General features: G+C 36.9%; 1 protein-coding gene across 2 annotated transcripts in view; it reads right to left on the bottom strand.

Annotated features, from left to right (window-relative positions):
- Positions 1 to 522: 522 nt before the first annotated feature.
- TRPC6 (transient receptor potential cation channel subfamily C member 6) overlaps positions 523 to 23,841 on the bottom strand; it is a 96,802-nt gene continuing 73,483 nt past the window's right edge. For both annotated transcript variants that reach the window (XM_068669874.1, XM_068669880.1), the window contains 7 exons: positions 22,556 to 22,783; positions 18,764 to 19,028; positions 16,139 to 16,334; positions 14,419 to 14,622; positions 6,599 to 6,682; positions 4,655 to 4,730; positions 523 to 3,810 (listed from right to left, as the gene is read on the bottom strand). In XM_068669874.1, coding sequence (XP_068525975.1) covers positions 3,659 to 3,810; positions 4,655 to 4,730; positions 6,599 to 6,682; positions 14,419 to 14,622; positions 16,139 to 16,334; positions 18,764 to 19,028; positions 22,556 to 22,783 — 1,205 coding nt within the window. In that variant the 3' untranslated portion in view covers positions 523 to 3,658. The remainder of the gene's footprint in view (positions 3,811 to 4,654; positions 4,731 to 6,598; positions 6,683 to 14,418; positions 14,623 to 16,138; positions 16,335 to 18,763; positions 19,029 to 22,555; positions 22,784 to 23,841) is intronic.

The raw sequence follows: 23,841 nt of genomic DNA on the forward strand, positions 1-23,841 counted from the left end.
TTCATGGGACAAAAAAATATAAAAGCCAATACTTTTTCGTAGTAGGTCTGGTTTGGACATGGAAGCTGCTGCTGCAGAAACTGTGAATTGCTGAGATCAAAAAAAAATTTAAAAGAACACTAAAGTATGTAGCAAGACTACCTACTTGTTATCCTAATAATTAACAAAAAATCTAGAAACACTTCCTCATCAAAGTTATATCAGTCTTTTGTAATTAGAAAACAGAAGTAGAAACATGTAGGATAAAAATTACATGTTACCTGCTGCAGGGTCATTCCAAAACATCTAGCATCAGTGACATTTAGTTGCAGAAGGCAAGACAGATCCTGAGTCTAATCAACTAGGACAAGACATTTTATCCTTCTGGGAAACTTTTTTTAAATTATTTTTTTTTTGTAGTAGGATTGCTCACAATTTGAAGTAGTCTTCTGTGTTTGTCTTGCTGTTGTCTTCCAAGCAAGAGTAGCCAAAGGTTCCCAGCAGTGAAGGACTAATATGATTATAAAATGCAGCACAAAGGTATTTTCAGTCTGGTATGTTTAATTTTTTATCAGAATAATATATTTGGTATTGTGCTCATTTTAAATACTACATTGCTTGTCACACTACATTTGGCAATAGACCTCTTCAAATATATTTAACAAATTGTTCCATGAGTAATAACTACATATAAAATATCTTCATTGAATTAAAAAAATCTTTTTTTTTTTTTTTCATGAAATACAATATATACATTATGATCCTATAGTTTTAAGGTAAGTCAAAATTTGGGCTTAAACAAGTTCACAGTGTCCATTCTACCTCTGTAATAAAAATCTTCACTTTAAAAGTGCCTGGATCTTAAACTGTGTTTACACATTTCCTTAAGTGCCATTTCCTTACACTGGATTTATGGAGATTGAGTTTTACCAACATCTAGCACTGGGCTGCAGATCCAATCTGCACATTACAATGGTCGAAAACTTCCTATTAGTGAAACCAAATTTTAATTGTAATTGTTACCAAAAGTTCTGGCCAACAGATTTTCCAAAGGGCTTCTCAAAGGTGGAAAATCTTGGTGTGGTGTGGTCCCTAATGTGATCATTTGCTGGAGCCGTAATAAGTGCTCACTACTTCAGTAAACCAGGCCCAAAATATTCAAGCGGGAACTCAAAATCGGTGACCAATTCTGGCCCAGGGAGACAGGCAGGAGCCTTCCAGGGGACAAAAGGCAGTGAAGATAGCTTCATGCTGACTTCCAGCTGGAGATCACCCCAGCTGCCTTTGTTTCCATACAATGGCTGACACAGAAACCAGAGCATCTCTGCTGCAGACCAACCAGTACGGCCATCTCAGAGTCTGCAGTACTCCCTGTTGACTACTGCAGGAAATACTGCAGGTTATGAGGTAATGCTTTTTAATAATCAAAGGCAAGTTATTAAATTGGCTATTCTGTAGCTCATAGTTTTCCAGTCGCACACACTGTGGATTTTAATACAGTCTGTTCTAGTACCTTCAAAAGTCTCATTTTCTTCTCCTCCCTCAGAAGAAGAGGCCTTAAATGTTTCTAAACCCTGAGTTCATTATGCATGAGGCCCACAGTACATGGGATTATCCCACAGGCTCCATTTGTGGCTAATCTAACTGGCTGAGCATAAGGCTGAGAAATTCCCCCAGATCACAGTAAATACCCAGTCAACCTGGTCAAAGGCCAACCTTCACAACTTCAACTGCACTCCAGGCAGGACAGAGCCTCTTGCCTCTACATATGTCTACATGACTACAAAAGCAGTTCTCATTCACACTTTTTTGCCCTGAAGATACACAGTGATTTCACCAATGTTTTTTAAAAAGGCTATCAGTAAATTCAGCTAGAAACTAGTCTGAACCAATCAAAAGCAATATTTTTACACCTTCAGCCAAAAGGGAGAGGTGGAAAGACTCTGATACATTCCACAATAAATAAGTTTCACAAAGCTAATTTAAAAGTAATTACCAACAAGTCATTTTAGCCGTGTTTCCAATATATGCAAGGTTTTTACAGGTACATTATACATCTTGAAGTTCCTGTTATAAAGTTTCACAGCCCTTTCACTAACTTCAACCTAGCTTAAAGAGGAGTAAAGTTCTCCAACACAATATATGCTTGTAACAATCACAGAATGGGTGATTGCTGGAGGAGAGAAACCAATTTACTGCATTAACTGAGGGAAAAAATGAGATGGTGTTTAGCCTGTATCCACTTGGAGAAACAGAAAGCAACCAACTATCCTGCATGTAGGTATTAGCTGGTGACTCACACAACTATCATAGAATCATAGATTCATAGATACACAGAATGGCTTGGTTTGGAAGGATCCTTAAAGATCATCTGGCTCCAACCCCCCTTCCATGGGCAGGGATGCCACCCATCAGATCAGGTTGCCCAGGGCCTCATCCAACCTGGTCTTGAACACCTCCAGGGACTGGGCATCTAAACAATCAACCAGACATGTCTACACGGATATATCGTACCTCTTGTCCAGCTAAACAGAGACATAGGAGTATTACAGTAGGCATAAGCGAAGTGTGGGAAGCTACTCATGATGACATGGAGAAGATTCTTCATTGATGAAATCCTAGGAGATAGAGCGCAGGAAATTCTCCAGGGAAAGAATAGGACAAGGGATGCAAATCTATACAGATTTTGTGCTTTTGGAACACCTTTTCTTTTGGTAAAGATATATCTGAGCAAAATTCAACAACTTAAAGAAGTTTAACTTGAGGAAACATGGTCCCCAATGCATACCATTCCCTGAATTCAGAGGGTTTACACTTACTATTGTAATATCCTCCAACTTAATGTATTACCTGCTTTACAATCAAACTTTCCTGCAGTTTGTGGGTTTTAGTTCAAGACATAAAAGCTGGAGAATTTGGGAATTCTGGAACAGATTAGAACTTCAAGGATTAATTATTCTGGATTAAAGGAATTTCCTTCAGGCCCCAGCAATAGCTTTTCAATAAGCTTGGTGAAAAATATTTCTTTCTTAATGCACCAGCTCCCATTGGAACCTAGGAATCTTTCATGATAGTTTATCAAGTGATAGAGATAAGTAGGAAAGACCTCTGAGAATTCTGCTATCTAATGCTCAAATAAAGAGATGCTCAAATAAATTAATAACCTGCATGTTTTTAAGAAAGACAGTTTGCTTTTTTCTTTTCCTTTTTTTTTCTAGTTCAGAATGTTTGAAAAATTAAATAGCATTTGATATAAATATGTAAAAACACACAATTTCCCTCTTCTGCTTCACTAAAATATATGTGTGAATGTCTACAAAATTAAATTTGGAAAAACAACCAGCTAATGTAGGAAAAGTTTAGATTTATGTCTTTAATCTTTCACAGCTGGGCTTGTCAAGATTCCACTCACCTTCTAAAAGAGGTAAATTGAATATTAAAATGATCTAAAACTATCTATTCTTCAGCAGATAAAGGATAAATAAATATCGCTACTCAAGTGGTATTTCATCTTTACCATAGACAGAGAGGATTTGCGGCTCTGTTTTTACAATAAAGATTTGGAATGATGTAATTTCTGAATCTGTAGTAGAAATGTGAGCTAGACTTGAGAAAAACAGAAATATGGCTTTGAGTGGATTGTTAACATTCTGTTGCATTTCTTAAATGTTTAGGTTGGTTATCTTTTGTTTTCTTCTTCCTTAGAGTTGATTGACAATTTTTCCCCAAGTTTCCTTATAAGTTCTGCCAGATCTTCTGAATTTTGGGACTTTTCCTCAAGGAGTTCATACCGGAGACTTGAAATGTCCTGTTTGATCTCCTTCAGTTCACCTGTAAAAGACATTAGAAGATCACACTATTTAGAAAAGAAGGAAAAAGTAGCATATCCTACATATCTTACAGTTATCACTGGTTTTCTCAGGATTTCTTTGTTGAACCAGAAAAAGTGAATGTTCTGTGGACTGTATATGAATGGTGGTTTATGGATAGGAATAGAAAGATGCAGTTTAGGAAACAAATGAGAAAGCAAATGTGTGAGAGATCACATTAGTTCACAAATCCCTAAGCAGCCTCTATAAGGAAGTCAATGATCTGCTCTAAGAGAAATCACTGAAATCTCATATCCCTGAGTCCTTCTGGCTAGCAACAAGGCCTCTTACTATCCAGCCCTCTTTTTTTTTTTTTTTTTTTTTTTTTTTTTTTTTTCCCTGTGGCATTAGGTGTCTTTCCAGCTTCTGAGGGGTGCAAACAAAAGTGAACGTTTCTGCTAAGTGCATGCACCAGCTGTTTCCCTAATAAAAAAAAAGGTGTCTGCACAAGGGAAAATTCATACGTGAGCGCCCCCAACCAGCTGCTGCATTAAATGCAGCCTCCCTGCAGGGAGCTCTGCTAGAATGCATGAGCTCTACTAGAAGTGGCATCACGCTTCACAAGAAGGTGCCAGACTAGTGACAGCTTTTGATGGGAGAACAAGAATCTGATGGCAGAGCTGTTTCTGATGGGAAAGACACATCTCTTCCCTAACTTCAATTTCATGTTAATTTTACATTTTGCACTTGTAAATATGTCAAGTGGATTAAGCACTTTGGAAACATTTATTTTTTTCCAGGTGTCATATGTAACCATATTAATTTGTTTTGATTCTCTGATTAGACACAAACATGCACATACTCACCTTCATTGACTTCATCACTTTCCTTATCTATCTGAGCTTTCAGTACATATCTTTTAATCAACCGCTTCATTATTTTCTGCAGAGAAGAAAGTAAAGAAAAACTTTTCTTACTTGGACCTGCTATTGTTTCTATGAAATTTCAACATATGAGCTCTGCTATCTTTTCTTACATTCAGATATTGCAGTGTAGGACTTGCCAGCTTAAAAGAATGTAACGTAAAAATACCTTTTTTTTATTTACAGTAATTATGTAAGATTTATTGTTCTATACAAATATGTATAAGAAAGTTAGAAAACTAAGCCTGTCTTCCTGATGTTATCATTCATGAAGCTTGATTTGGACCACTACCAGAGTCTACGAGAATTATTGATATAGTTGCAGCTTTGATCTACACATAGACAAAAACATCTAGCCTCTGTTACTACCAAAAGATGACCATGGCCGTGAGTAGCCATGCTAATTGCTAAACCTGTTTGCAATGTTTATTTTAATCTATTTTTAGTATTATAACTGATAAGCTATCTTTTCACAACGTGAATGTTGGAAAAAATGGAACCCACATTCTAAGAGTCATTTAAGCACCTCAGCTGTGACTCATTTAAGCAAATACAGATATTTTATAATGTAAATATATATATCTGTGGCAATCACCCTGAATTCCCTTTATGGAAAGAAAAAGCAAATCTGAGAGCATAGTTCATCTCAGACAGCTAAAACTGAGCAAGTGAAGCACATCATTCAAATGACTGTCCTGTCCACTAGTAATATGGGGGACCTAGGCCAGCAAATTGAAACGTACATTTTATCTTTCTAGGATAAATGAATCCTGACCCTGCTCTTCCCATTAGTTCAAAAGACTTGAATATGGAAGAATGTATCTAACTACCTTTGAAGATCTATCTTTGGCTTTAATATTTTTATAGAATGTAACCCATGACAACAAAATATTTTTTGTTTTTCACTACAAGGTAGGAAATATGTATAGTTTTATGTATCTGCTTTTGTCTCCACAGTAATAGCTCTGACCAGAGGTGGCTGAGAAGTGAATCATCCTAGATCAGTGGTTCTGGACCATCATTACAGTCATGCTTGCAAGGTCAGCAGCCGTACTGTTTATTCTAATAATCCAAGAATGTTTCAAATACAAGGACACATACCCTCAAGTTTACAGGATACATTTATAATCTTCATATCTGTCGCTGCATTGAAAGGAAACTGGCTGTGAAAATGTCAGAGTTTTTGAAACAGAGTTTATTATAGACACTGCATAATGTAACAGTGGCACCCAAGGAAACCAACTTGTTTTTACTTTATGGTTAAAAAAAGGTATTTATGCCTAATTCCACTGTTTTCAATGTCTGTTAGTGTTCAGACTGTCCTGTTCTACTGCCCAAGTTGCTCGTTCCTTTCTGCCTACTTAGTACCAGGAAGGAAAGAAGCAGCCTCCAAAAGAAAAGAAGCCCAGAACAACTGTGCAGACTAGTCTGGGTCTCCTCATGCTTGACTGCATGAAGGCTCACTGAAGCTGTCTAGGAACTAGAGGATAAACAGACTATTGATAGCACACTGGCTGAAAGATATTTCTATTTCCTGAGGTATTAAAATATAGAAATGTGGCACAATAAGCTAAGCTACTTCAGCAAACAAACCAGGAATATTTTGCATTTCTTTTTTGTTTTCTTAATTTTTGCTGTGCTGTTGAGGACTCAACCTCTGTCTAAAATCAAAAAGCACTTTAAATGTTATACTATATGGGAAAAAAATAAATAAAAAAGACCAAAAAAGTTGAAATTTTACTGTAAGTATCAAAATCATTGCATTTATTTCTGACATATGCAGTCTGCGGATTTACCCTTGATTTTTATTTAACTTAAATTCAAACTATCCTTACGTTGTTATGAGTTGCACAACTTGATCTAATTCAAAAATAAAGTGCTTTTTACCTGGTATTGTCTTGGAGGATTGTTTAGACTGTTTAAGTGGATTTCATCAGAGCTTCTTATACTTGATTGCTTCCTTTGACCAAGCTGAAATTGAAACATTGCTTATAATACAAAATAAATAAAAGAACAATATTAAGTTAAATTGCCCCACGCAGGTACTGTATGACAGAACATTAACTGTTGAGCCCAATTATGTCTGTGTGAAGTTACCATGGTAGTCTTTGCAGAACTCCATCACATGGTACCTTTGCAGAACTCCATCACAGGAACCACAAAATTATCGGCTGGTGTTTCTGAATAGCATCTTCTTTACTACACGTGCTAAAATGAAAGGTCTTCACCCCTGATGAAAACCAGAGGATTCAACTTGTAGGCTTTGTTTGTGATTTACATCTTTGATAAGGACTAAAGCTTCAGGAAATTATGAATGGGGGCTCCAGCTGGATGGCTGGACTGCACTGAGTCTCAAACCAAAATGAATTACATGACTTTTGATTCATATGGAGACAGTACAAAGAGTGGCACTGCAAGAAATAAAAAAGTATGAAATATAAGCTGTGATTGATCTGGACAAGAAATAAGTGGGACTGTCACTAAAAAGTACTTTCTCCACATGTAGACAAGTTACAGTAAGACTTTTACTGCTTTAAAACACTAGGCTCCCAGTGCAGTACCTCAGATCCAGTGGGATCACACTACACTTTCAGTGAGGTTCTCTGTGTTGGTTATTTTGTGTCTTAACACATCAAGCACCTACAGCTAAGCAAACTGGGGCACTTTGATGCCTGATATGAGGGACAAGCTGGGAAAGCAGTTAGATGCTTGTGCAGCTGCACAGCCATGCCACACAGCAAGCAGCCCACGCTCCAACGCCTGCTGCCAGTGAAGGCTGAAGCTTCCGTGTAGCTATTCCTCCTACAACTGAAATCATTATAACCTCCTGAGGTACACGGTGAATTTCCTGTGGTTGAACTTTGAGAGTAAATGGAAGTAGGATTATAGAATATGTGGTAAATATTCACCAGATGTCAATTAGAAAAGGTTAAAGCTCTCAGCAGAGAGCTTTACTGGGGCTTTGTTCTAACTTACACTACGTGTATTAATACAAAAGAAAGGCTAAAATCAAAAACTTGGGAACTGTATATGTACAAAAAATGCTGAATGACGCATAATATTCAGGTGCATAATTAGCAAAGAGGACATAAATTAAAATTCGTAATTCTCCCTGTTGCTGCAGAGCATGCTCTTTAAGTCTTCTAGTTCTCCAGAATTCCCAAGAACTTTATTTTCACTATTACAGTAAAGCAAATGAATCTTAATAAATCAGTAAACAAGGAATAATTTAAATATTTTAAAATTTTATATAGCACTTGTATTTTGATATTTTTTCCTGAAGAAAACATCACAGTTGTTGACACAGTGTACTCATTTGTATTCATTTCAAATTAATATTAAATTTACGCTGAATTTAGAACTTTTGTTTGTTACAAAGTTTCTCTCTCTATGTATATATGTATATGTATACATATTTTAAAAAACGTTAACTCAGATTATGTTTATTTGAAATAAGCAAGAATAAATTCATAAGATATAGAAATATATGGCACAATTAATATTTATATGTAACATATTAAGATGAATTTGGATGGGAAATTAATTAAAGATGTGCAAAATCTATTACTTTATTTTTTTTCCTTGAATAAAACTACCTTAAATGCTTTGAATATATATTGGAGAACATAAGCTTATCTAAATATATTTTAACTTAAACTATGCATTAGATTTATAACAACAACAGCAAAAAAATAGTGGCTATTGAGTATATATGACTGTGTAATCACACACACAGAATCACAGAATTTCTAGGTTGGAAGAGACCTCAAGATCATCGAGTCCAACCTCTGACCTAACACTAACAGTCCCCGCTAAACCATATCCCTAAGTTCTACATCTAATCAATATGTATTTCAGGGTTTTAAAGCTAACAAATATTCTCCTGGGCCTTACCTTTATTATTAAATTAAATGAGAAAAAAAAAAAAAAAAATCTTAATTCTTCTTCAGCTTCTGGTTTCCTAATTTCTGGAAATAATGTGGTAGAATAAAATGAAGAGTTTGCTTCCTCTGTAGGAAACACATTTGTGTGCTTCACACAATGCACATTTATTGTACACTGCTGAGTGGCCGCTTGGTGGCAGAGATTGCCAAGATTTCATTACAACTTCATTTTTTACACAAAATCTGTAAACCCTTGAAGCTTCATTTGTATTGCTTTTTCCTCCTAAAAACAACTAATAGAGTAAACTCAGCTTGTCACTTTAATGATTGAAAGAGTTTTCATCTTTTTAAGTTATTATCTATCAAGAATCCACATATAAGTAACTGGAGAGAAAAGAGAAAGTAATTTAAATACAATAATCATATGAAACCTAACAAAAATAACTCTCCTCTGGGAGTGTTGTGTGAAAGAAAAATGCAGCATGTATGGAGCACTGCTATTAGAAAAAAATGTTCTTGCAAAAATGTTCAGTGCAATCAGTTACAACAGTCATCTATAATGACTGTAGCTGTTTTGTGCAGCACTTTCCTAATGTCTTTAAATCCCAATTTTCAGAAGCAGTTGATGACTTTAGTGGAATGCCATTAAACTGCATATGCTTAGACCAGGAGTGTGAGTTCCCAGAATATGATTCAGTTTGTGCTCTCATAACCAGAGGTCCCTCATGCAAATTTCAGAATCACTGTTTTATTCCAGGAAAGAGAAAGTAACATATTTTTTCATTGTTTGAGTCAGGGCTTAAAGCTATTTCAAAAATTAGTTCCTTACTTCTTTTCTGAAAGGTCATGGTTTAAAAAAATGCCTTATATATGTTATCTGCCGCTATTTTCTCAGGAAGATGAACAGGTTCTGTGACTCTTAAAACATATACTTTCTCTTTTCCAAGGCACTTTTTTGATTTAGCATAATACTCCAAGAAGGTTTCTTTAAAACTCTTTTTATTATTATTTTTATTTTTATTATTATTTTTATTTTTATTTTTATTTTTATTATATTTATTATATTTATATTTATATTATTTATTTATTTATTTTGGATTATCGTTCTTGTTTATCTAATGTTTAAACAACAATCCTACCCTACAGCAGAAATCTGCAGGTCTTAAACACCAGATTGTAAGAAAACTTTTTCACAGTCTTCATTATTATATGTAGACATGTCTCAAGACATGTTTCTGCTGTGCTACACTTTGAATGCAGCTGTGTTAATTAACATTATCCATACTAGCCATTTAGCATTATCAACATCTGGCTTTGTTTCCTGCTGACACTAATAAGGGCAGAGCTAGCTCCAGGGGCAGAATTCCCCCCTTCCCACCTTCCTTCTCACCTTTACACTCACTCTGGTGCTGCCGCTGCTTTTGCACCGAGAAGACACTGGCTTTGGGAAAGACCCTCAGACTGGGCCTGAGTCAGTAAACTCAAGCATGCATTAACATTTCTGGGCACAGCAATGTAAAGGCATCTCTCTGTAAACTTGTGGAGACCTCCGAGTATGGCTTGCACCAGAGGAACTTGCTGTCTCCCTCACAGTTTGGCAACTGGAACAGACTGGGGACAAGCCCTTGCAGCAACCCTACTTGGGGGCAAAGCTAATTGAACAGGGCCAAGCCATCCCTGAGTCCTGCATTTGCACAGCCACCAAGTCTTGCTCTTGCCAGATCTCTTCTGATCTTCACGCAGCTCACTGTGCTTCCAGCAGCTCCTCATGCAAGGATGGCCAGCTCGGCAGCCACAGCAGGACCAACCTGCCTAGCACAGGGATGAGTACAAAGCTAAAAGCTCCAAAAGCTAAGAATTTCTTTGAGACGATGCCATAAAACAGACTTTACAGAAATGTATCATTAATAGAGGACATGAAAACATTTTAGTTTATTTTTAGAAGAGCAAAGGATGGCAGCACATGATAGATCCAAGTCAGCTCAGTGGCATATGGCAGGGCGAAAAGGAAGTAAGAACATAATCATCTGGCAATATCAATCACCTTTCTGGAAAGGCTGAGAAAAGAATAGATGCAAGTCCAGCTGCATTATGGGTTGCATTGTAAGGTATTGTTTTGTTTGTTTGTTTTTAATTTGATTTGCAGTTTTATAGCTTCTTTGATTGCAGAGTAAGAACATGTAATTTAGTGTTTGTTACTCTACCATCTGCAGCTAGCAGAAAGCACCTTTCTAGCTATCTGAATTGCTATGTACAAACATAATTTTGGAAAGGAATGATAAAAATTAATTGTAATTGCAAGCACAAGATTTTCAAATTTACCTAAGTTGTATTGGATCAGAAATTTCATTTTTAAAACCATCATTAAAAGTAAGCTTATAACTTACTTATGCACATTTCAAAGTCACAAATGTTTCTCACCATCACCCAATTTGAAGTTTGCATGCATCTCCTTAAAGTCCATTTTTCAGTGATGACCTTATCACTCACTGAAGTTGTGAAATCAATTTTCATCAAGCAGCTTGATGAAAAGTTTTGATAACATTGAGTCACTGAAAATTCAAGCAAATATATTATCTGATATTATCAGTGATATTATCTCTGATGGGTCTTAAATACATTAGTATTTGATTTTGCAAATAAAATGACATGAGGTCTTTTGAAAGGCTAGAAAGTTTACCAGTAGCACACATAAGACATCTGAAATTAATAACAAGCTTGATTTTGTTGGCAGTGTTTGTAATGTCTGTGTCTCCTTTTATAAACCATTATGAACTTAACCAGAGGCAGAGGCTTGTCAGAGGCACACTATTTTTCCATATAGGTCCATTTTTTCCTTCTAGGATTGTAATGAGTTTATTTTCTCTTTTACTCTTCAGCTGATAACTGTGATGGGAAAAGTGTTTGTCATATTGGTTGAGAACTGACAGAGGCATGTAATTTCTTCACAGGCCCCTGTCTAATGACTATAGCCACTGTCTCGAAAATTACTAACCTTGGGGAGGCCTCTGGTCAGTCTGCTGACTATTTTAACAGCGACCCTTCACTTTTTAAAGTTCCATAAATGACACATTTGATTCTGCCACATAGACAAACCTGCAACTTCTTTTTTGTGTGTGTGAATGTTACCATATGCTCACCCTTCTACTTAGCGAGTCTCATTAGATGTCTTGCAAAGCTTTTCTTCCATATTGCGTTACAACAGTGCTAGTCTTTACACTTCTACCACCACGTAAACTCATGTGCTAAGCCCTACGTTCTTGTAAAGCAATTAATTTAATTTATACCAAACCACTGCAAGAAAAACAGACTGACTATAAACTCCTTAAATAAACCCGCTAGATACAGCAATAAATAAACTCAAGTGCCTTTTACTGTACTTGTATAAAACATAACAGAATGATTTGAATAAAAGGAAGCTGCTTTCTTGGCGGACACAGAGACAGGCTGTACAAGGGGAGTTCAGAAGCACTGCCCAGGCATGTGAGGGTGCTGTTAGAAAAGCCAAAGCTCACCTTAAGCTAACTTTGGCTAGGGCAATAAGAAGAATTTCTACTGCTGCAATAGCAATAATATTCTGCACAGGGAAACGTGGGCCTGCAGCTCAGTCAAGAAGGGTATTCAGGTTAAGACTGAGGGACTTGATGCCTTCTCTCCATCAGGCTTCACCAACAGTCTACCAAGGCTCTGTTCTTAGTGAAGGGGTTTGAGGAGGGTTTTGAACAACCAACCGTGGATGAGGGTTGAGTCAGGGGTTAATTGACAGAACTTGGCTCAGGCAAGTCTATTGGATCATTGGGCTGCATCCATGGGTTCTGAGAGCAGTTGGAGAACTTCCAAAGATGGTAACACCTTTCACAGTTCATGGAAATTGGAAGAGGTCTCCAAAGGCTGGAGAAAGACACACATCAAACTCATCTTCAAAAAAGGCCAAAATGGTGATGTCAGCACCACAACCTCACTTTGGTAACTGGGAAAATAATGGATTGAATCCTCTTGGAGAACATTTCTGGGCACATGGAGGAGGAGTTGGTGACTGAGAATGACAATGTGGATTTACCAAGGGTAAAATTTGCCTGACCCTCTGGATGGCCTTCTGTGATAAAATGACTGGGTTTGCAGATGGAGAAAGAACTGGAAATGTAGTCTATCATGATTTTAGTAAGGGTTTTAACTCTGTATCCCAAAATATTCTTCTACCTACCTTAGGATGTTAGCCTGGACAACTGGGCAAAATGCTGGCTGGATAGTCGTACTCAGAGGGCAGTAAGGGCCTTGTCTTGGGACTTGCACTTTTTAATATAGAATCATAGAATGGTTTGCATTGGAAAGAACCTTTAAACGTCATTCAGTGTGACATCTCTGCCATGGGTGGGGACATCTTCCAATAGACCAGTTTGCTCCAAGCCCTGTCCAACCTGGCTTTGAACACTTCCAAAGATGGAGCATCCAGAACTTCTCTGGGCAACTTGTTCCAGTAAAGGTAAAAAATTTCTTCCATATATTCAGTCCAGATCTACCCTCTTTCAGTTCAAAACCATTACCCATATTCCTTTCTCCATCTTTCTTATAAATCCCCCTTAAGTACTAAAAAGCTGCTATAAGGTCACACAGAAGTCTTCTCTTCTCCAGGCTGAACTTCCCAAGATTGCTCAGTCTTTCTTCACTGGAGAGGTATTATATCCCTCTGATACTTTTTGAGGCCCTCCTGTAGACCCACTGTAACAGGTCCCTGTCTTTCTTGCTCTGGAGCCCCAGAGCTGAACACAGGGCTATACAGGGTCTAACAAGAACAGAGCAGAGGGGGAAATCACCTCCCTCGACCTGCTGGCCATGCTGATTTTGATGCAGCCCAGATTATGGTTGGCTTTCTGGGCTGCAAATGCACACTGCCAGAACATATCGAATTTTTCATCTACCGGTATCCCCAAGTCATTCTTTGCAGGGCTGCTCTCAATCAATTCATCACCAACTGTACTGATACTAGGGATTTCCCCAGACCAGGTGCAGAACTTTGCACTTGACCTTGGAACTTCATGAGGTTCACATGGGCCCACTTCTCAAGCTCGTCAAGGTCTTTCTGGATGGCATCCCTTCCCTTTAGCATATCAACAGCACCAGCTTGGCGTCATTTGCAAAGTTGCTTAGGGTACGTTCAACTCCACTATCTACATCATTGATGGAGATATTAAATAGCATTAGTGCCAGTATGGACCTCTGATGGACACCACTCATTACTGGCTTCTAGTATCTTTATCAATGACCAGGTGTTGGAGGAGTTGCAGGAGTACACTCCTGTCAGGCTTAGTGGAGGACCACAGAGATGATGGAGGCTAAAGAACTTGCCCTGTGAGAAGAGGCTGGAGAAGCTGGACTTGTTCGGCCTGAAACAAGAGAGGTCCAGCCTGGATAGGAAAAAATTTTCCCCCTGAGAATAGTAATGCAATGAATGGCACAGGATGCCCAGGCAAGTTGTCAAGTCTCTGTCCTTGGAGGTTTTCAGGACTGGACAGGAATGAAGTCTTCAGCTTGGTCTGACCTCAGAGCTGACGTGCTGTGAGTTGAACAAGAGACCCCTAAGATCCCCTTCAACCTAAATTATTTTCTGACTCTGTGACAGAGAGCAAGAAGAACTGTAAATTTACAAAGGTATTTTTTAACTTAAAAAATAAGTAAATTTCAACCTGTACCTAGTGATTGATTTCAGTCTGGACTAAGCAGATCAGGAAATTCATTAGAAAAATGGGTCAACACCAACAATGAAAAGTTAAAATTGTTTTTATCTTTTAAAATTAGTAGTTAATAGACATACTGTTAAATTACCTTGTTCATCTCTGCATCTTCCTGAAAGTTTTTCTTTTGGCACAGAAATGGTTTAGAGATCCATTTTTTGATTCTGAGTAAGAGATACAGCAAAGATTTTGGACTTGGCACTAAGTTGAAGGGTACTGGAAGAGTCCTCCCTTCTTCAAAGTAAGAAAACCAAAGTTTAGCCCTTGCAAATTTCCATTCTACATCAGCATCATCCTGTAAAGCAGAAACATTGCTATTAATACACTATTAATAGCATCTTGACAACTGAAGATGACCTAGCTAAATGTTATGTGTGCTTTCAATGTAATTGGCTGAAGTTAATTTCAAACAGGTTAGGAGCTTGTTTATAATCAATGAAAACCACATTTCAATTAATAGAATTGTTCTTATTAATCCGTTTAAAACAATGCAATTACAGAAGAACAAAATGGATTTGCGTTAGACATTAGTTACTCCAGAATGAGTGCTAATAGTCTCCAATACAACATTACAAAGACTTCTTGGCTTGTGCTCTTTGTAATGAGACTAATAAGCCTATGGTGTTGACCTAAAAGCACACAACACAATGCCTAATGTAAAGTTTCATGGCAACATTCAAATTCATCCTCTCAGGCTTGATCAAGTAGTCACTTGCATGGAACACTGTCACGCTCAGTAAATAAAATGGAAAAATCCTATTCTAACATAACAAAACTGTAAATTCCTCAATAATACTACAAGCTTTGATTTCTTATCTTACTGATTTTTTTTTTTGTAGCAATTAATTTAATCTATAATCTTCTTTTTGAAAAAGAAATAGAATTTTAAATAAGAATTTTACTTTATTACTTTAAACATGATGTTAAAGAGGATTAGGTGATTTTTATCAAATTCCTTCCACTTGCTTTAATATACGATTAAATAAGGTATGCTATCATCACCATGGTTTATGTTTAACATTTACAATGGCCAAAACACTAATTTTACTCATTCCTGTAAAGTTCAAGGGAAGTCAATTCTGCAGAAAGGACTGAGGTCAGGCTCAAGGACATATCTCAATATTGCTGTAGGTGTTTTTAGAAGCTATTTGTATTCAGTCATCATACTTTTGGATAACAGCGTAGTTTTCTTTGCTCTAAACCTAATTGTTTTTTTCTGTGATCTCAGTCAGAAAAATCTAAATTTGGAGAATGTGCACTGCTTTTAATCAGGCTGGATAATGGTTGTGACCCCAAGTCAATGCCCAGAAACTGGGAGTAATGTCAAACAACCTGAGTCTGCTGCTTTGTGGTAAGGGCATCACCCAGGAAAGGCTGGGATGGCCTAGCTTCTGGAGCTCTACTTCCATTTTTTACTAATCAATTATAATGATTTAGCCCTTTGTATTGCATGACATGAAAAGTTCATGCTGACTTTCTGTAGCCCTGCTGATTACTTTATTAGATAAAGTTCTGTTGAATGCAGAGGAATAAAGCAATGATTGTTTAAATAATCCGCTGTGGGTCGGCAGCGGTTTCTTGGGTTTCTTGGTTCGGTTCTGGTTCTTCCTACTGCAAGCACATACAGCTGAGTAATTTCCAGGTAATTTGTAACAAAAATGAACAGTGAATGAATACTTTCTGGTAATATATTCCAAAATTCTCTGTGTTATTTTTCTTATATAAGATGACAAGACAGGATTTCCAGGGTATTTAAACAATTAGATATAACACTACATTAGGTGATATTTCATCATAAATGGATTTTTTACCTCAATTTCCTGGAATGAGCTGTTGATCATTGCAATAAGCATGTTCAGTAAGACAATGACCATGGTAACATTATAAACTCCATAAAGGACATAGCCAATATTTTCAATGAATTTGTGTTTATAATTGATGACAACTGATTTAACTTCTGAGAGTCCAAATATAGCCCAGAATAATGTCTTGAAACTTTCTTCAACACTAAAAGGAGGAATTGAACACATGCATATGTTACTGAACAAGAACAGTATAGTCTTATTGTATGAATTGCCAGCGACCATTTTTGCACAGTGTAAAAAAATTTCTACTATCATAATGTACACCTGTACCAGAGCAATATTGTGCAGAAGTAGACTACCTAATTTCATATGTATATGTTCTTCGATAATATACGTGTCCTAATATTTAGGACTGACAATAAAAACATCTGATTCAGTTTAGGAATTATATCTACAGCTTCAAAAGAATGTTACAATAAATCACTGTAAACTACTTTATTCTAGATGCAACATACTTGCCTGTAATGTGAATGTAAATAACAAAAAATAACCTGTAAACACTTTGTTATAATTGTATGAATAGTTCAATTGTTATTAAGTATTATACCATTAATATGATCAACATTCTGAAACCGTAAAGAAAGCAGCTTGTTTGACTGCAAAGCAACATTTTTCAAAAATGCTTCAAGACCATAATCCTGAAGTTCAGTTTTCACTGTTCCCACAAATTCAAGAAAAAATAAATAAGCCATGGTTTTGTGACACTAATATTTTTTTTCAGGTTAGTTCTTTTCAATGCATGTATCTCCTCTTAATCATATATATATATATATATATATATATATATATATATATATATTTCTCTCTCTCTCTCTCTCTTTCTCCACATACATACGCACAAACATAAGTCCAAATGTCTTGGGAGTCTAATTCTATATTCACCTCCTTGTAGATGTATTTTCTCTTGCTTTGATAAATAGACCTTACATGTATTTCCCCATGACCCAAATATAGTAGCATTGTAAAGCACATTTTCAATTTTATTGCATTATCATTAAGAGAAAAGTCAAAAGAAACCCATAAGTTATGTAGTTCTGAATCTACCCCTCTGCATAAAATATTCTATCAGTACACCATCTGTGAATTGGTTCAGATACTTTATCTATTGTGTGAGCTAATAATAATAAGAAAAGTAGTAGCATTTTTTTCCTTCTGTGCCAAGTTTGTTTCCTGGCTGAGCAAGCCTCATAACAGCTATAGTTTAAATATTATGACAGTCAGAAATTAAGTGGGCAAGGACTGCAGCGCATGGAAAAGAATGAGTATCAGCTTAGGTGATTTATCTTAAAATCATGGCTAGCAATAAGATGTCATGACAAATGTATATCAAGTAACTCCTGACAGACAGAGTAAATTCAGATCTTCTCTTCTTATGGTGGGAGAAGAAAAAAAGCATGCAACTGATGCTACATGGAGTAAGAGGGTTGCAGTGCACTAAGAGCATCAATAACAGTTATTTCTGTCAAGTTGCTTTCCAGCTGCTTAGCCCTAGGCTGCCCTGGTGCCTGGAGTTATTACGCCCCCAGGGCCAGGACTGATATTTTCCCATGTGGAACATTGTGAGGATGCTGTCAGCCCATTCCTCCAGCCTGTTGAGGTCCCTCTGAGAGACATTACAACGATCAGTCACTCTTGTTCATCCATACAGGCTTTCTGATACCTTTGTTTGATTTTCTACCCAGTAATATGGACCGATCTTGAGTGTTGAAGACACAATTCTTGAAAATCAAACAGCTCCCCTGGATTCCCCTTTCCTCCAGGACTTCCTCTTCATATGATATTCTTTGTACAGGCCAAGGTCTGCTCTCCTGAAGTCCACAGTGGTGGTCCTGCTATTTGCCTTGTTCCCTCCTCTCAGGAATGTGAACTCCATCATCTCATAAGCCAATGCTACTCTCGGTATTCACATCCCCAACCAGATCTTCACTGTCTGTAAAAGTCAAGTGTAGCAAATGTCTCCACACCAGATCCTCAATCACCTATGTTGGGCAGTTATTGTTGATGACTTCCAGAAGCCTTCTAGATTGCCTGTGTCCTGCTGTGTTGCCCATCCAGCAGATGTCGAGGTGGATAAAATTTCCTATGAGGATGAGGAGCTGCAAGCATGAGGCTTCTCCCAGTTGTCTGAAGACAGCCATATCTGTTTCATCTTCCTGATCAGGCAGTCTGCAGCAGGCATCCACCAGAAAATCACCCATGTTGGTCTACCCTCTAATCCCAACCTGTAAATTCTTGCTGGCTTATTATCTATCCCTAAGCAGATGCACAGGCATTCCTGCTTCTTACTCAGCTATAAACTGCAGCTATCCCTCACCTTCCCAGACTGTTCTTCCTGATTTATCATCCTAGTGTTGGGGTCAGGAGTTCATCTGCTTATTCAAGTATATAATATAAAGTCTGTCTGTATGTATATATATATACAATAAAAAATACTATTTAATACCACACAAAAAGGTATTTTAAAAGATGTAAAACTTACAAAACTATTAGTAAATTTAATACATACAATGCAAACAACTATCTCCCATAAAAATAGCTCACAATTATTACAATCAAATCAGTAGTACTTACGTTGTGAATGCTTCATTTTGTTTTGCCCCCAGATAGTAGGAATAGAGATTAAACATGCCTATCATGAAAGCTACAAACACCATGATAAATATCACCATGAACTTGAAGATGTCTTTCACAGTTCTGCCAAGTGATATCTGCAGTGGTCCAAAGCTTTCATTGGCTGGTAATATGTAGGCTATTCTGGAGAAACTTAATACTACTGCAATTGCGTACAGGCCTTCAGATATGATCTGTGGATCAGACGGATCCCAGTTTATTCTAGCTAAAAACAAAAGATGAGAATTTCTGTTAGCATTTTGAAGTCCACTCTGGGTTGTTCACAGAAGTGCTGTCTTTGGGGGAGTGGTAATAGTGAACCAAAGTCATTGTAAGTTAGAATTGAATTAAGTGGAGCTACGCAAATCTGAAACAGTTGAAGTACAATCTGCATGTGTTTTCCTTTACTGTATGTTGCATCATGAATTTTGAGCTATTTCATTAGTAAAAAGGTATAAAACTGTGCTGCCTAAAAGTGAGGAGCTGTTAATTTTTACCCTTTTGAACTTAACACACAGAAAAACAGTGTCCTCCTTTGAGTGAAATGCTTAGATATTCATTTGACTTCCTGGTGCCAAGTATAAATGCTCAAATAGTGCCAACAGTTGTTGCCCACTACTTCCCAGTGCTCAGTAAATTTCTTACATGAAGAAGCTGCCAGAAATTAAAGTGAAAGAAAGGAAGATATTCACTAAGACTGACACAGAGGTGGGATACTAGTCCACCTCCTGTGTTTGGGACTGGGGAAATGTTTTACCTTTTCACTCATGTTTTACTCCTTTCTTTTTACACTTCCACCAGAAGTGTCATTTTTAATAACAAGAAACCATGAATGGCTCTGCTTATACTGATTAGATATCCACTGATTATAAAGGAAAAGCAAGCTCCTAAAATGGTCTGCAATAGCACTAAAGTAAATTCCTGGGACTTGAATCACAACCTATTAGTGAATTTAAGTAAAATTCAGCTTATAGTGTTAAATGATAAAAAAAAAAAAAAAAAAAAAAAAAGGCAAATTAAATTATAAATGTGATTTGTTTGAGCTACCTGAAATGAACTGTTTCAACCTGGGGATCTAAAATCAAGTGCCGTCCATAACTCCATAACTGTGGGAACAGTAATGCTTCTCTTGTTTTTCTATTTCTCCATCTTTATTTCTATTTCTCCATCTCATAGTGAAATGGTAATGGTTCTTTCCTGGTATATACCAAACACCCATTTCCATCATCTTTTCTATTATCATTTCTACCAATTCCTTCTTTTGAAGCTAATCCACTTGGGTAAATTGCTTGAATGTCATTTGGATCAGTGAGTGAGTGAGTTATTGCTGTTTCATATGGAACATATTCAACTGAAAAGGGGGCACATTCAGGTTTGAACCTCTACTCAGAGAAATCTTTATAGAACAATAGAAGGAGAAACCCAAAGTTATACCCTTCGGTATGCTACCTAGCTGGAGGTTATGGCATTCTCCCATGAGATGAGAGGCTTAAGTTCAACTCACAATTGTGCTTCAGGCAAAGAGAACAGGTCAACCTGGAATGGCTTTCCTACTTCCTGAGTGTTGTCATCTGTGTTTATTCTACCGTAAATGCCAGAAAATAAAATAAATAATTTATACTGCAATGAAGGCAGCCACTGGCCTTTTGTAAAAATACTATTTTGAGCTGTTAACTAACAAATAATATTTTAATACAAGTCAGTTATTTGTACAGATTTATATTATATCCATACACAGTGATGTTGAGCAACAATGCTTCAGAATGTTCTTCTTACGTAAGAAAATGTTAGTCTTCAAGGAATTTACTGCCATAGCAGTATTCATGTGTCATGACACCATAATGAGTGGTTGTGGTTTTAGGCATAACAAGGCTCAGTTAGCACAATCATTGTCTTGCTAGCAACTGTGCTTTTCTTGTAGGTATGTGCATATTCTTTTGTTTACTGAAACGCTACACTCTATATTCAAATGAGAAAATGTCTGTATGGCAAAATACTGTGCCTTTACTCTATAAGCAGACATAGCTGTGTTAGCTTTACCTCAGATTTCATGGATAACTAGATGCAAAGACAGCAGATGTTTCAGTATGGGTTAGTAGTCAGATGTCTTTCAGGTCTCCAGATGAGCTGTATTATATTTGCTAGCCTATGACAAAACCTATGACATTAAATATTAACTATTAATATTATCCATGCTAGTATTACCAAACAAAGATGTTCTCCAAGCAGGCTTCAGTGTACATGCATACACATGAAAGCTTCTACTCACTTCTCATATATGACAAGCAGTTTATTAACATGTTTATCTCTTACTGATACAGAAAATGGATTGAGAAATACTAAAATAATATAATAGAGTCTATGAGCAAAGATTTTGGCTGTAGTGAAAGACATGTTGGTTTTGTTGGCAAGAAGGTTTAAGAAGTTTCTGCATCTCATTGCTTAGTTCTTCCCCTGCGTTACCATACATCACATTTTCAGTTGTGCCAACACAAATGTTTGCAGGATAGCATTGTGTGACTGAACAGCTTAAATGACCTGGACTAAAATAATCATAGAATCAAATCATCAAATCAAATCATCAAATCAGCTAGGTTGGAAAAGACCTCTAAAACGATTAACTTAGCACTGACAAACCTACCACTAAACCATTCCCTAAGCATCCCGTCTACACATTTTTTGAACACCTCCAGCAATGATGACTCATCTATTTCCCTAGGCTGCCTGTTCCAATGTTTCATAACCCTTTCAGTGAATAAACATTTCCTAATGTCCAACCTAAACCACCTCTGGCACAACTTGAGGACATTTTCGCTTGTGCTATCGCTTATTGCTTGGGCAAGGAGACCAACTCCCACTCCACTACAGCCTCTTTTGAGGTAGTTTTAAAGAGTGATGAAGTCTCCCTGAGCATCCTTTTCTCCAGGCTAAACAACCTCAATTCCCTCAGCTGCTCCTCATAGGACTTGTTCTCTAGACCCTTCGCCAGCTTCATTGCCCTCCTCTGGACACGTTCCAGCACCTCCAGCTCCTTCTTGTAGTAAGGAGCCCAAACCCAAACACAGTACTCAATGTGTGGCTTCACCAGGGCTGAGTACAGAGGGAGAATCACTTCCCTAGTCCTGGTGACCGCTTAATTTCTGATACAAGCCAGGATGCTGTTGGCCTTCTGGGCCACCCAAATACAGACCTGGCTCATATTCATCTGGCTCTTAACCAATACCCTCAGATTCCTTTCCACCGAGCAGCTTTCCAGCCACTCATCTCCCAGCCTGTAGTGTTGTATGTGGTTGTTGTGCCCCAGGTGCAGGACCTGGCACTTTGCCTTGTTGAAGTTCATAGAGCTGGCCTTGGCCTATCAGTCCAGCCTATCCAGATCCCTCTGTAGAACCTTCCTGCACCCAAGCAGTTCAACACTTTCACCCAGCTTGGTGTCATCTGCAAAGTTACTGAGGGTGCACTCAATCCCCTCATCCAGATCACCAATAAAGATATTAAAGAGAATCTTTATGGGTGGGGTGATGACAGTGGGGCTATTTTGAACTTAAGTTGATTTTAGTGCCTGATGCCCAGAATAATCCCCAAAGAGATGTATGAGCATAGCCAAGGGAACTGTGAACAAGTAGTAGAGATGAGAAAGAAAAGCAGGGACGGTAATTTCTTTAACAATTACATTGTAGAACTAATGTACTAATTACAGAAAATCAATTCTTGGCCCAAGAAACACATTCAAACCATGTGCAATCAACTCACCCAAGGTGTAGTATTTTATGTTGGGCTCCAGTGTTGGACTTGACAGGTCTTTCATATTTGCATCAACCAAGTTCTGGGCTCTAGACGCATGCCAAAATGCCATAAACCTTGCTATGAATGATGCTGCAAAAATTGCTAACATGCCAAAATCAAGCATATTCCATAATTCAAAAAGGTATTCCTTTGGACCTTGAGACCAAATTTCTTTACATTCAGACCATATCATGCCTGTGAAAGAAAAAAAAAAAAAAAAAACAGCATGTTTGTTTAGCTTCATGTTCATTTTATATGATACTTTATTATGTTTAGATGCTCTTGATTTCAGTCAAACTCAAAACCATTCTGCTCTTTGGGACTTTGAACACACACTAAAATCCTTGAATCTGTTAATTAATGTATATATATATAACACACACATATATATATATATATATGCCACTACTTCTACTTCATTTGAGTAATCATAACAATCTTTTATACTGTTTTTGCCTGTTCAACTCCAAAAGATTTCAAAGAAAGAATGGGTAGTGAGTATTCCCATCTGTTAAAAACACAGAATGAGACTGAAAGAGGAGTAATGACATGATTGTATTGCAGTAGCAGAACTGATAGCAGAAGTCACATTTTCCCATTTGCAGAGCACCCTGAGTATAGTCTGTATGATAAACAAGTGTGCAAGTAGGAATCAGACCCAATATTTTGTCAACAGGGCAAAGGTATCTGTTTCATTCCTAATTAATAATATTAATTATTAAATAGAAAATAAACATAATAAGATCTAGGAATGCAGTATCATTTATGGCATCTTTTTTATTGAGCAAATCCTTTCCCTTTTCAAGATAAAATGTATTTAATCATGCACTAAATTTCTTGAATTCTTAAGAGAGCTAACAAGAGAAAAGCAAATTGTAATGTCACCATTTTTTGTACTTATCGAACCATCTGAAAGATCTTTTCATCACTTCTCAGATAAGAACAATTATAATGTTAATTACAATAATTAAATCCCATACTATATCTGTATGCACTGAATTAATTTTTCTTAAATCATTTCCTACTTCTGCATGATACTGAAATAAATAAGAATAAATAAATAAGAATAGCTTAAATTGGAAATTTCCAATTTAAATTGGAAAAATATTGTTTAGTCCCTTATTATCAGGTCATTCATTAATATTTATAGAAGATTTGGAAATCTAAGTATCATTATTCCCGCAATACACAATTATATTCATTTATACAGCTATCTGATGAAATAAATAACAATTGTCAATGTCTTTCAAAGC

The sequence above is a fragment of the Anas acuta genome, chromosome 1 (assembly GCF_963932015.1).
Source record: "Anas acuta chromosome 1, bAnaAcu1.1, whole genome shotgun sequence".
In the NCBI taxonomy this organism is placed as follows: domain Eukaryota; kingdom Metazoa; phylum Chordata; class Aves; order Anseriformes; family Anatidae; genus Anas; species Anas acuta.